At 34.6% G+C, this 15,052-nt stretch overlaps 1 protein-coding gene across 2 annotated transcripts; it reads left to right on the top strand.

Annotated features, from left to right (window-relative positions):
* The first annotated feature begins 2,891 nt into the window (after positions 1–2,891).
* LOC131653499 (cellulose synthase-like protein B4) lies at positions 2,892–6,204 on the top strand. Of its 2 annotated transcripts, none has more exons than XM_058923660.1 (8): positions 2,892–3,247; positions 3,349–3,670; positions 3,778–3,903; positions 4,015–4,131; positions 4,206–4,418; positions 4,504–4,621; positions 4,982–5,169; positions 5,257–6,204. In XM_058923660.1, the coding sequence occupies exons 1-8, from the start codon at positions 2,985–2,987 to the stop codon at positions 6,154–6,156; spliced, it is 2,247 nt and encodes a 748-aa protein (XP_058779643.1). In that variant the 5' UTR covers positions 2,892–2,984; the 3' UTR covers positions 6,157–6,204. The 2 variants fall into 2 exon arrangements, with proteins under 2 accessions (XP_058779643.1, XP_058779642.1); XM_058923659.1 differs by having other exon boundaries at positions 3,346–3,670.
* The last annotated feature ends 8,848 nt before the right edge of the window (positions 6,205–15,052 follow it).

Below are 15,052 nucleotides of genomic sequence, written 5' to 3'. Positions count from 1 at the left end.
TTCGGGTGCAGTTTATATTTTGCAAACCGAATCAAACTACATTATGTTACAACCTAAATTTTACTTAACTCACATTCAAACCAAACCTAAATCTATTATAGATTAGCCTTATGATTGCAAACAACTTTCTCATTCTTACGCTTATGGTTTCAATTTCATTCTTCTCAAATCTCTCCTAGAATTATCGCGTCATCTTCCCCACATACATCTTACCGCTTCTTATCTATTCTTTACTATCTTATATCCTTTCCTTTTCACCTTCTCATTTTTATGCAAATGTTCCCTTTTTCAATTTCATTTTTATCGCACATCTTCTTCTATAAGCTCTCATCTCTTCTGTTCTTTCTTTTTCATCTTCATTCTTCACTAATCTCTCATCTCTTCTATTTTTTTGTTTCATTATAATATTTTTGATACTATTTTATGCTATTATTTCATGTTTATTATTTCACTTTTGTCTAATCTAATTTATACATATTAAATAGGAAGTTGTTGTCCAAATATAATAAATTTTGTTGTTATTTGTTAGTGTATGAATGACTAAATATAAAGTTATGTTGTCATATATATATATATATATATATATATATATATATATATATATATATATATATATATATATATATGACTCAATAAAATATTTGTAAAAAATCGAACAGAACCAAACCGCATTTGTTTGATTTGGTTTGGTTTGGTTTTTTTTCTAAAAGTCAACCGAACCAAACCAAACCAAACTGCATGTTTTTTTCTCCTGCAGTTTAAATGATTTTTAGCGTCAAAACCGCACCGCAAACACCCCTACTTCTATATACTTCTACATAAGATATCTTTGCTCTAAGAGTGATGGATACCTAAGTGTCTCATACTTGTTTAGAGTTTTGGAAACGGAACCAAATTTGTATTTGCCTAACCAAACGTCACAACTCACAAGTGTAGAGAAAATTAAATATTGATAAAAAAATTTTATATAATATTACTTCTTTGTTATAAATTAAAAGAAATTAGAAAGAAAAAGAAAAGCTATAGCTAACTAACCCTTAAAATAATAATGGATAGAAACATTTGTTCCGTCTCAAACTCTAAGCAAAAGGTATCGATCACTACTAGAGCAATTGGACAAACTTGTTCCGCCTCATATATAGTCTTTGTTAATGGATCGAATCTTTCATAATCTACGTGATAATTGTCCAATCGGACAAACACTATTAATTGAATATTCAATTTTGTTAATGAAGTTTTGGTATAATAAAATAAGTTTTTAATACAATAAAGATGATTAATCTAAAAGGTTAATAATTCAAGGCTTAAGTCAGTGAAAGAATGTAAAAATAATACGAGAGTGAAAATGAATTTGAATACATGGAATGTCATGTCATGTCACATTTATCTCTTTATGTAGTGAGAGCGGTTAAAACCGCCAGCGTGAGGTGAGACGCGCTCCACAGATAGCCGTTGAATCTAATAAAACATTGGTAGTCATGTCTTGAGGGTAGAATTGTATGTTCCTGAATGATTTGCTCCACGTGCTTTACTACTTGTTGGCACTCTTTGGCCTTTTGCTCTGGGCCTTGTGAACGACCTAAAATAGTTGTCCTCCAAATCATTGTCTCTGGTTTGCAAGCGGAGGTTCGTCGTGTATGCCCCTAACATGACTGGGTTGGCAAGAATAGACGAAGAGTCTTGATGGGATGTCACTACCATTAAGAACAAGCGCATTAAATATATTTCTTACAATAAGTAACATTTCACAAGGAGTCTCTGATGTGTGTCCCTATGCTAGTCATTACTCAAGTACTTTGAACAATCTTTGATGAAATCTTAATTATTGGTGTCGTCTTGCACTTCTCAACATATTGGATCATACGGTCCCCTGTGGCCGAGGAGCACATAAAGGGTTTCTGAGATATTACATTCCCCCTTTTTGCCATTTGCAACCTATATGAAAACTCTTCTTCTTTTGTACCATCAACTTCGCTCTTTCTTGCTAGTTTTTCTTCATTGATTTTTTGATTAAGTTCATTTGTGATATCTAGTTGGGTGGTATATGAGACACACACATGATCAACCTATTCAAGATTAAGCTCTAAACAAATAAAGACAGATAATTTCCACCATTTATTTTAAAATCTAATGGTTCAGATTCATTTTTATGTTCTCATATAAAAATGACATTCTCATATGATCTCTGAAGCACGGGTATTTCTAAAATGGTGAAGTACCGGTACCGGGTACGCACCCGTATCGGGTACGCGTACCGTACTTCTGGTACTTCATTTTTTCTCATGATTCAATTTCGAGTGAAATTTGTAATTTTATCAAATATCAATATAGTATATTTATGTATTTTAATTTCTTGTTTTTGTATCTTAACATTATTTTTAATTTTTTCAAACTTTTATGGTGATATTTTGTTGTGAACCTAACAATTCTGTTTTTTACTTGTGCATTTTATAGATAACTCTTATGTTTTATTAACGTACTCGTACCTTGATATTTTTTTTAAATGCCGTATCCCGTACTAGTAGCGGTACCCGCATCGGATACCGTACCCGTACCCTAGAGCCGTCTCAAGTTTTTGGAGGCCCTATGTAGGTTATTTAAAGTTTACATATGATAAAATAAATAGAGACCCTATTTAATCAAGATTTAACTTGACAAATAATTTATGAGGGCTCTATTTACCTATAATTTTACCCTGAAAATTTTGAGACTCTGCGGTAGCCCGCCTTACACGCTCTCAAAGACGGCTCTGCCCGTACCTATGCTTATAATATATATATATATATATATATATATATATATATATATATATATATATATATATATATATATATATATATATATATATATATATATATATATATATATCATCCCACATTTTTTATGGACCAAATAATTTTTCTAGGCGTACTGAATTGATGTATCCCTGAGGTAGCACTTCTCTAACGTTATGGCGATCAGTTTTCATTTCAATCATTTGCGTTATGGCAAGCCAAGAAAGCCTCCCACTTTACGATAAAATATGGATCAAACGAAAATTTCAAAGAACAATAGACATCTTGATTCTTCTCCTCTTAACCTCTCTTCTTTCTTTTCGTCTCTTCTCCATCATCAACAACACCTTCACAATTCCATGGTTCCTTGCTTTCTCATGCGAATCTTGGTTCACTTTCACTTGGATTGTTATTCTCAACGCCAAATGGAGTCCTGCTGTCACCATAACACACCCCAACCGTCTCCTTCAACAGTACGCAATCAAAAACAAAATCTATATACATCTTTGCACCTCAACATGTATTGTCTAATTTGTTGTTTTTGTTTTTTTTGTTGTTTTTTTAATCCTAGTAGAGTACAAGAGCTTCCACGTGTGGACTTGTTTGTGACAACAGCGGATCCTGTTCTGGAACCACCTATAATAACATTGAACACTGTCTTGTCTCTTTTGGCACTTGATTATCCAGCTAATAAACTAGCTTGTTATGTTTCTGATGATGCTTGTTCAGTTTTTACCTTCTATGGTCTTGTCGAAGCTTCTAAATTTGCCAAGTTTTGGGTACCTTTCTGTAAAAAGTATAATATTCAAGTTAGAGCACCTTTTAGATATTTTTCTCAAGTTACCAAAAGTGAAGAAGGTTCATCAGAATTCAAACAAGAATGGTTACAAATGAAAGTAAGTCATGTAAAACAATGTTACCCTGTCAATGTCATGAATGATACATGTTATTGGATTAGTACCATGAGCCGAAAATTTGGTTTGTCTGTTGTGTTTTGTTGCAGGATATGTATGACAATCTTAGCCGAAAAGTTGAAGATGTGACCCGAAATTCGTTGTCATTCAAATTTGAAGGGGAGTTTGCAGTGTTCTTGAATACAGAAAAAAGAAATCATCCAAGTATAGTTAAGGTAATAAATAGAGCTGTAAAAAATACTAATGCATTTATAATATTGGCGCGTCTAACTACTCACACTTGAATTATATCAAAATTGAAAAAGACTTATGTTACGTGTTTATAGGTTATATCGGAGAACAAGGATGATCGTTCTGATGGATTGCCTCACTTAATCTATGTATCGAGAGAGAAGAATCCAAAGTATGAACACAATTACAAAGCCGGAGCTATGAATGTGTTGGTAATTTTGCTGACCAAATACTAACTATTGTGTTTTTGGTATCCATTATCATCTTTCTTGATTTAAATTTGCAGACAAGAGTCTCTGGGTTGATGACCAACGCGCCTTTTATGTTGAACGTAGACTGTGACATGGTAGTTAGCTATCCGAAGATTATTCAACATGCTGTGTGCATTTTGATGGACTCTAAGAATGGAAAAGATGTTGCTTTTGTTCAATGTTTCCAACAATTTTATGATGGAATAAAAGATGACCCTTTTGGAAATCAATGGGTGGCTGCAGTTGAGGTTTCTTCTCAAACTCAAATGCATCTCTCATTTTAGGTCTTTATAAATTTGTGTTTATAGACTAATTCTGTTTTGTTTCATGAAGTACATAATAAGGGGCATGGGAGGACTTCAAGGACCTTACTATGGAGGAACAAACACCTTCCATAGAAGAAATGCTATTTATGGTCTTGATCCTCATGAAAATCATTATGGAAAAAAAGGTTCATACTTATCGTATATCTTCATTTAGTCTCTTAAATTGATAGTTAAATTACAATATGGTTCAGGGCCGTCTTTGATGGCGTGCAAGGCAGGTTACCGCACATTGTCCAGAATTTGTCACGGTTAAACCACGTCTAAATAAAGCCTCACAAAACCTTGTCGCGGATAAATTTTGGTTAAATAGGGTCTGTATTTGTTTTGTCGTTGTTAAACTGCAGTTAACCTACACAGGGCCTGAAAAAATATGAGGCGGCTCTAGTTGAGTTATTTTACATAAGGATAATGTATTAATGTCACTAGTTAGTAATAGTAAATTCCTATATGGTACTAAAAAACTTACTGATTTGTATTTGTAATAGGAAAATTATCAGAAAAGGCATTAATAAAGCAATTTGGAAGTTCAAATGAGTTTGTCAAATCAGCAACACATGCTTTTGAAGGAAGTGGTTATTCTAGCAGTAATGGTATAAGTCCTTCCAATTTGATTGATTCTGCAATCCAAGTATCTGATTATGGATATGAAGATGGAACTTCTTGGGGTAACCAGGTGAGCCACATTCACATATTTTTCACATAAAGTATTTGCACAATTCAAGATTTGTTAATTAAGCTCTGATGATTTTGAAAACTTCAGATGGGTTGGTTATATGGATCAATATCAGAAGATGTACCGACCGGGCTTAATATGCATAGAAAAGGTTGGAGATCGGAATGTTGTACGCCAGATCAAACCGCGTTTACAGGCTGCGCTCCCGGAGGTTTACTCACAACAATGGTCCAACAAAAGAGATGGGCTTCAGGCCTCACTGTTGTCTTCTTTGGCAAGCATTCTCCTGTAATGGGCATCCTCTTCGGTAAAATCCAAATCAGGGCAGGCTTGTCTTATTGCTGGCTTACGAATTGGGGTCTGCGTTCGGTCTTTGAAGTTTGTTACGCAGCCTTAGTCGCTCATTGCGTAATCACCAACACCGGTATCTTTCCTAAAGGGTTCGGCCTATGGATTCCTTTGACTCTTTTTGTGATCTACACTATACATACATTACAAGAGTATCGATCAAAAGGGCTGTCATTACGACATTGGTGGAACAACCAGAGAATGGTTACAATGAGAACCACAAGTGTATGGTTTATAGGATTTTTATGTGCCATGATTAAGCTCTTGGGGATATCTGATACAGTCTTTGAGATAACACAGAAGGAAACACCGGGTTCTATTGCTACCGGAGACAATGCAGATGCGGGTAGGTTCACATTTGACGAGTCCCCGGCTTTCGTGGTTGGCACAACCGTTTTGCTGGTGCAATTGACAGCTCTTGTTGTTAAAATTTTGGGGTTACAGTTAGAAGCTAATAGTGGAAATGAGTGTGGACTAGGTGAGATGATGGGTAGTGTGTATCTAGTAGTATGTTACTGGCCATTTCTGAAAGGCTTGTTTGCCAGAGGTAAATATGGGATTCCATTGTCTACCATTTTCAAGTCAGTACTGCTTTCACTTATTTTTGTGCACTTCTGTAGAATTGGTGTTATGAGTTGATGTTATTCTTGATATCTAATCAAGTTTTGTGTACAGTTTGTTCTCATTTTTCTCATTAGCCTTCGGTACTAAGTTATTGATGTAGAGTCCTTTAATTAGAATATATACAAGATTGCTTTGGACAAAAACATGGAATGAAGACAAAACCACAATCTAAATTTTCTTTGATGAAGTAACGCTAAATTTCAATATGTTTGGTTTAATCATACTGCATTTGATATATAGTATGCTAGTAACAAATTATCATAATAGAGTTTTTTTGTTTCATCATTCTTTATCCTCAAACTTTCTGAGATGATTTTCAGTTATAGTAGTTTCCATATCCCCTGTGTCATTGTCCTAAATACTGCCTGTCTGCTTCTACACTATATCTTGATACCTCACTTTATTTTTACTCTTTCAAGCCACAATATTAGTACTTAGAAAAGTGCAATATAATGCAGTTGATCTTTTATATAGCCCAAGAAAGTGAGACCAAAGGCGGCTTTGCCTTGCCCTTGGGCCGAGCCTGCCCTTGGCCTTCTTTCAGCGTGAGATTATTTTATCATTCTAAACAAATTTTTTTTTTAAATGTTTAAAATGTTTCTATATTTCTTTAAAAAATTATTTTTTGAAACTCTCTCTTACTCTCCTTTCCAAACTCTTAAATAAAGTCTAAGTCTCACATCGATTATGAAAACACATAATTGAATTAATGTGGAATATAGATGTTGTAGTGGATCATATACTAACAAGGCCTCTATATTACTGTATGAATGGTGTAACCGAATTTTAATATCTAGACATACTCTTTTGGTCATTTCTTGATTTCTGACTAAATCCATATGGATATCACTGCAATTTTCCTATTTTGACGAGGCAAAAAAGATAATATTAAAAATTCATAGGGTTTAGGAGAAACGCCAAAGGTGTAATGAGCAATCTCTTGAAAAAAATTAGAGTGGGTTTATCAAAGAAATAATATGATGGGAATTGCTCATTGCACCCTTATTAATTCTCTCGCACCCTGATGAAATCCCAAAAAAACACCTCTTTCACAGTGTCTCGAGTTTGAAATCCTGATGCACCGTAACACAACAAATTTGTTCATTAGAATCGCACCCAATGCAAGTAAAAAATACATCTAGATTTGATAAGTGCCAAAATGTACTTATTTTGTGTATGTAAATAGTGGCACTTATCGATACTTTTGTTAATACCGTTTGAATAATTCCCCGTTTTATGTATAAATATGTATACTTTGTGAATAGTTATATTTTCATATACTTTTATACCATTTGATAGTTTTTCCTTTGTTTTTATAGGTATTCATGCTTATTGGAGCCTTGAGGAATAAAGTGTCGAAGACACGGCTTCAAACGCGCGATTTTGAGGAACAGAACCAATACATCGGCGGATTAGGCTCAAAATGAGGATGATAAAAATCATCAATTTGGTTTCCATTCATTCATTATTAGATAGAGCATTGAATAAGCTTTCCAACGCTTCGAACCGGGCGCTATTCGGAGTTACGGTTCTCAAGTTACGGCGAAAACAAAATTTCATTTTTGCTGTCAGCCGCTAAGCGGGAGTACCTCCGCTGAGCGACCATGACAGATATCAGCTCATTAAATAGGGGTAAAAATCACAATTTTAGGTTATGTTTTGGGGTAATTGTTCCCAAATCATCAAACCTTCATTCTTAGGGTAGATTAGCTTAGAAAACAACACCGGGTCATGCACTTGGATGATCGGAGGTGGATTTCTCATCAACCGGAGCTGACAACCCGCGAGATGTTTGGTTTATCTCTTCTATTCTCTGTGTATTTCTTTTGTGTTGGGTTTGTTTGTATATTTACTCGAATCTTATGTATATTTACCGATTATAATGTTATGTTTAACTTGCTTTACAAATCTGTGTTGATGTTATCCTGGATTTTTGCTCTATGTTGGGGATTTGGGGTGCTTTAGAGATAAACTTCTTGAATCCTTATCTAGGATGATTATCTGTTAGTTTCTGAACTCTAGAGATAGATTTAGAGCTAGCATTCACTGTGGGTATCTGTACTTAATGCTTTCGTGTTTGAGCGGCGCGCGAGAGATCGCCGACGCGAGAATACGGATGTTCTCGTGACTTCGCGTTAGAGATAACCTTAGTTGTGAGATGATCTCGTTTGTGCTCCAGAGATGGACGCTTATGTGAGAGATACGTGATGACATAGATGAGTATCGTAGGTTGAGTATAATGGGTTGGTAAGTGTATATTTGTGAAGAGTGAATATATTTACATTCCTGATAAGTTATTTCTCTTCTAAGAATGTGTTTATTCTTACCTGTCTATATCTTTGTTTACTTTTTGCTCATTCAATCCCGAGCTCGAAACCGTAGAAACTGTTGAATGGCATCTCTCCATCTCTGAGGACGATAATTCCCGGATCAATATTTCCAAATCTTTTTTTGTTGCTTGCCCTATACTGCATTCAACAAAATGGCGCCGTTGCCGGGGATGGTTGTGGATTGCATCGCAATAGTTTCCGTGGTTTTGAACTTTGTATATAACGTATATATTGTATAGTTTCACTTGTATATATATTTACTTGTACATGTTTACTTGTTTATGTTCACCATATAGTTACTTGTATATGTTTGCATACAAGTATACTTTGTTAGTGAATGTTGGTGAAACACGTTGAGATCGGACCAGTTCGTTATTCAAAATCTTCACTTTTCAACTTGTGAATCCAACATTCACCAATTTTCTTTTTTTGTATGATAGTAGTTATTTGTGTTCCATACTTGTGCATATGTGTTTGTTTGTGTATATAGCTGTATACTTTCGTTTTTATGTTCGTTTAATCATTGTATATATTTGTACCCGTAACGTTTGTTGAGTGGTTGGTTAGGACACTTTCTTTAGGCTTGTGCGGTGAGACGTCACCATGGCATGACGGAAGGAAGCTACTTTCCAAACACCGAAACAATAAAGGCGTCGAGCTAACGACGTAAAACAAGCGCTTGTTGGGAGGCACCCCAACGGTTGTAAATGTTGTTTATATTTAGGATTAAGAAGTATTTAGGTGAAGTGGAGGAAAATTGGAACAGTTGTTTCTGTTCTGATTTTTCTGGTTTTTCTGTCATCCGCTAAGCGAGCCTAGCTCCGCTGAGCGATGACAGTAAAATTTTGTTTTCCTGCTTTGTACCAGTGGGGTTCCTATTCCACTTGGTTCATTTCTTTTTCCCACTCTCACCAAGGCTAATTAGTAGTATATATTAGTTTTGTTTTTCTAATTCTTTTGTGGTTGTTTGTACTCAAATTTTGTTCGGTGATTCGAAGATTTTTGAGGTGATTTTCCAAAGCTTGAGTGTTTCAACTTGAGGATGTATGGTAGGATATTATTTTTGAAGTCGTATCATTCAAGGTATTCATTTATCGCTTTCTATAACATAACATGTTTAGGAAACTTTTCATTTGTACAATTACCATACCATTCATTCTTTTGCATTACTTGCTTATTGATTGAATCACTTTAGTTCCCAAACCATAAATGCGAGGAAGCTTTCCATTGTTTACATATGCTGGAGGCCACAATCTTTGTTTTAACTAGATTTTATTATGCTTAATCTTTTGTTTATGTTGATTTTATGAAAGCATGAAAAGGATCAAGGCATTTTGTTTCATTTTGAGCACAACCACCAAAACCAAATAGTCAATTCACCTTGTGAGTGTGTGATCATTTGTTAACCCTTCTGAGCCTTTTTGTCAATGTCCATGTTGTTTTTGCTAAATGCTTATCTTTGAGTGTTTAGTTCTCATTTTTGCATGGATGATTGATTCTTTGTTTTCTTGAACCCTCAACCATGATTTTTGTTATGAATTTTTACCTTGCCTTAGAAAGTAGGGAGTATTCACATGATGATGTGGTTGAATTCAAGTTGGGGAGAAAATGATTGTGCACTTATTTGGTTGTTGCTATGAGGTTGAAAAGAAAAGAAAAAAATGTGAAAAGAAAAGAAAAAAAAAAAGAGAAAAAGTTTTGAAAAAGAAAAAGAAAAGAGAAGCAAATAATTGTGCTAATAAGTATTGTGATTGGTTTGAGAAACATGTGGATAAGGAAGAAGTTTAATCAAGATTTTGTTGCTTAGGACTTTGGTGGATTGATCACTCCCTTAGGTTTAGGCAAGTTTTTGTTTCGATTAGCCTTAGGACTTATCCTTTGTTTGTTAACCAAGCCACATTACAACCTTGAAAAGCCCTTGTGATCTTGCTTTTGTATCTTCAATGTGATTTTTGGATGAATGCATAATTTAATCTTTTGTTTGCAAGATTGTTGGATGAGTGTTAAAAGTCCTTCACCATTGTGTGTTCTTCATCTATTGATGAATTTTTGCTAGGTGTGATTCATGATGTGAGCATGTATTGTTTTAGAATGTTTTGTATGATTTTGTGCTTAGGATTTGTTTCGTTTACATGTTGTCGTTGTAGTATAGTGGTAAGTATTTACTTTGTTTATACGTTTTTGTATTGAGCCATACATTTGTTTTTGGTTTTCAAAACTTGTTGATTCACAATTCTTTGGTTTATTGCTTTAGATTCTTTGATTTATTTGACATTGTTTGAGGACAAACAAAGTTTCAAGTTGGGGAGAGTTTGATAAGTGCCAAAATGTACTTATTTTGTGTATGTAAATAGTGGCACTTATCGATACTTTTGTTAATACCGTTTGAATAATTCCCCGTTTTATGTATAAATATGTATACTTTGTGAATAGTTATATTTTCATATACTTTTATACCATTTGATAGTTTTTCCTTTGTTTTTATAGGTATTCATGCTTATTGGAGCCTTGAGGAATAAAGTGTCGAAGACACGGCTTCAAACGCGCGATTTTGAGGAACAGAACCAATACATCGGCGGATTAGGCTCAAAATGAGGATGATAAAAATCATCAATTTGGTTTCCATTCATTCATTATTAGATAGAGCATTGAATAAGCTTTCCAACGCTTCGAACCGGGCGCTATTCGGAGTTACGGTTCTCAAGTTACGGCGAAAACAAAATTTCATTTTTGCTGTCAGCCGCTAAGCGGGAGTACCTCCGCTGAGCGACCATGACAGATATCAGCTCATTAAATAGGGGTAAAAATCACAATTTTAGGTTATGTTTTGGGGTAATTGTTCCCAAATCATCAAACCTTCATTCTTAGGGTAGATTAGCTTAGAAAACAACACCGGGTCATGCACTTGGATGATCGGAGGTGGATTTCTCATCAACCGGAGCTGACAACCCGCGAGATGTTTGGTTTATCTCTTCTATTCTCTGTGTATTTCTTTTGTGTTGGGTTTGTTTGTATATTTACTCGAATCTTATGTATATTTACCGATTATAATGTTATGTTTAACTTGCTTTACAAATCTGTGTTGATGTTATCCTGGATTTTTGCTCTATGTTGGGGATTTGGGGTGCTTTAGAGATAAACTTCTTGAATCCTTATCTAGGATGATTATCTGTTAGTTTCTGAACTCTAGAGATAGATTTAGAGCTAGCATTCACTGTGGGTATCTGTACTTAATGCTTTCGTGTTTGAGCGGCGCGCGAGAGATCGCCGACGCGAGAATACGGATGTTCTCGTGACTTCGCGTTAGAGATAACCTTAGTTGTGAGATGATCTCGTTTGTGCTCCAGAGATGGACGCTTATGTGAGAGATACGTGATGACATAGATGAGTATCGTAGGTTGAGTATAATGGGTTGGTAAGTGTATATTTGTGAAGAGTGAATATATTTACATTCCTGATAAGTTATTTCTCTTCTAAGAATGTGTTTATTCTTACCTGTCTATATCTTTGTTTACTTTTTGCTCATTCAATCCCGAGCTCGAAACCGTAGAAACTGTTGAATGGCATCTCTCCATCTCTGAGGACGATAATTCCCGGATCAATATTTCCAAATCTTTTTTTGTTGCTTGCCCTATACTGCATTCAACAAGATTTCAATATCCGCGCATACCCTGCAGACATTGAAATCCGAACACACCCTTTTAAATATGCGACCATGCATTCCCTCCCCCATTCTCTTACATTTGAATTAAGTCCAAAAACACGAACGAATCTCTCAAAAATTTGGATTCAACATTCTTTCAACCATTCTGTCAATATCTATTATTGTTCATTCAAACTAAATACCTTCATAAACTTCTACTCATTTTCATTCAAACTAAACACCTTCTCTCACATTTGGTAAGTTTCTCATCCTTTCTTTTTCTGATTTTGATGTATGCAATTCTTTAATAGGTTATAGTTAAGCTACATTATATACATTCAATAGAAAGGTAATATTGTTTTTTTTCTACTTAGATTTGGTTTGAATTTGAGACATTTGGGAGTTGGGGTTTATGTTGAGTTTTTCCTTGATACACAAAAATCTGAATACCATAGTTTGAACCCATAATTTGGATAACAAAATCTAGATTGCTATTACATGGTTTCAACTTCTTTAATTATGTCATTTTGTTTGTTAATTTTTTAAGTGCACCCTAATGTAATTATGATATGCATTGTCTTGTATGATTATAGAAAAATGGTTGGCGGATAACAAAGGTACAAACATGGTCATGTATCTCCTCACAATTAGTTGGAGAATCTTCTTGTGATATTGATGTATTGTCTTTCTGTGGTCATGTATATCCGACTCATGATGATGCTTCTTCAGTACATGCTCTTGGTGATGTTGTACATGTCAAACATGTTCCTTACGCATCTGATAGTTTTCCTGGAGACTCTGATGACATGTCACTACTTCCTCGATACACAAGCCATATTTCCAAGCTCATGTGGGAAGGAGAGGTAGCATAAATTTCTACATTGACTCTTTTAAATATTCAAGTTATATTAATTGAATTGTCTGACATTGATAATTTATTTGCGCAGTACCGTGACATACTAAAGTGTATGAACCATGCTAGGAAGATAACAGGGCTTCCACAGCTAGATGAACCATGGTTCTAATAAGTATTGGAACTATCTAGACTGAAGGACTTTTGTATGGTAAGATATGGTTATGTTGACCATGATCTTCTATCGGCATTTTTTGAGAGATGACATGTAGAAACCTCATCATTTCATCATCCCATTGGTGATATGAGTTTATTCTTGATGATGTATCATGCATCTTCCATCTTTCAATCAAAGAAAAATTATTGGACCACTCTTCAATTCTGAGATCTGAGTCATTGGGCTAATAATGAAATAATTAGGAGTTGATTCAGATAATTTTGAAAAGGAATTTCTAAATAGTAGACGATTTCATGCAAGATTTTTATTTTAAAAGAAAAATGATCTTGACTACTTGGATGTTGCTCAAAATAATGTTGTTGATGATGCGCAGGATATCTATCATAGACAATATGCATTGAAGACATACTTTCTATTTTTGGTTAGCACAACCATTTTCGCGAACAAAAGTGTGACACATGTTGATGTTGTCTACCTTAAATACTTCATGGACTTGGAGAGGATTCACGAGTATAACCGGGGGATATCTTGTTTGGTTTACCTTTACTCTAAGTCTGATGATTGTAGTCAATGGAAGACAATACAGATAACTAGAAGCAAGTCTATATTTCATGTAATTTATTTGCATGTCGTTTATTAATTTCATAATACATGTAGTACACCTTTATTGATTTTCATGTGAATCATTTTTAGGCAAGGATCCTCTAGCATTTTCTAGGTATCGACGGGTGCGAGTATGTTTCTGACTACACTAAAGAGTTACCATGTGCATGCTCGATTATCCCATTCAGGGGGACCCATATTTGGTGCTCTTGCCACTCTCCTCCGTAGATATATTAATGGGATATTTGTGGTTTACCGTTAACATATGGGGCCAGAGGATGTATGTAATGTTCCAGATTCTCGTCCATGTAATACAATATACAATTACATCTAATGGTTTTATAGAGTTTCACATCCTTATATGACACTAGTACCAGAAAGAGATCCCATATGACAGCTCATTAGGAAACACTAAAAGAGGAATAGGCAAGGGAGGACCATGTGGTTGGTGTATTGCCTATATGCCAACATTTTGTCGCTATTGGAAGAGATATTATGATTAGAGGATAGTTTCAGAAAGGAATTCCTCATGGGGGTCACTTTACAAGCATTATTATAAGTGTCACGATTTTCACTATAATAGAGGAGGAAAAGGAAGAATAGGGTGTGCGTTATACCCAATGGTTGTATTTTAATTTGTATTTTGATATAGTCTTGGTAGTTTTTAATTTGAGCTATAAATTAAGTATGGATTATGAATGAATTATGTGTGAATTATGAAAGATTGAGTTATGAATTATGAATGACTTATGCAAAGTCATTTTGTTTTAAATATAACTTATGCTGTTTATGAAGGACTGAGTATTATGTTATCTAAAGGTCCCACTGTAGCATTATAATAGTGTCCTAGGGGTCTGTATGGATATTGGAATCCATATTCACTCCTCTGTTATGAATGAATGATGAATACACAATTCATATTGTCCTAGGTTGTGTATAAATATTGAAATTTGGATTCACCCTTTGTTATGAATGACTAAGTTATACACAATTCATATTATCCTACAGTGTGTACGAATATTGAAATATGAATTCACACATATGTTATGAATGACTGAGTAATACACAAGTGATATTTTCTCACTGGTGTGTACGGAAATTGCAATCCGAATCCACCCCTTTGTTACAAATGATTGAGTAATACACATGCAAAATTGTCATTGTGGTGTGTATTGATATTTCAATCTTGCTCAACATATATTTCCAACCAACTGTGAATACAATGTTTTCTTTGAAACAATGTTCTAATATTGTGATGTGTGTATCTCATTATGTTGATTTTATATCATTTGGTTCAATGATTC

This window comes from Vicia villosa, linkage group LG2 (genome assembly GCF_029867415.1).
Source record: "Vicia villosa cultivar HV-30 ecotype Madison, WI linkage group LG2, Vvil1.0, whole genome shotgun sequence".
Classification (NCBI taxonomy): domain Eukaryota; kingdom Viridiplantae; phylum Streptophyta; class Magnoliopsida; order Fabales; family Fabaceae; genus Vicia; species Vicia villosa.
The sequence above is the reverse complement of the archived record's forward strand: the minus strand, read 5'-3'. Positions and strand labels throughout refer to the sequence as shown.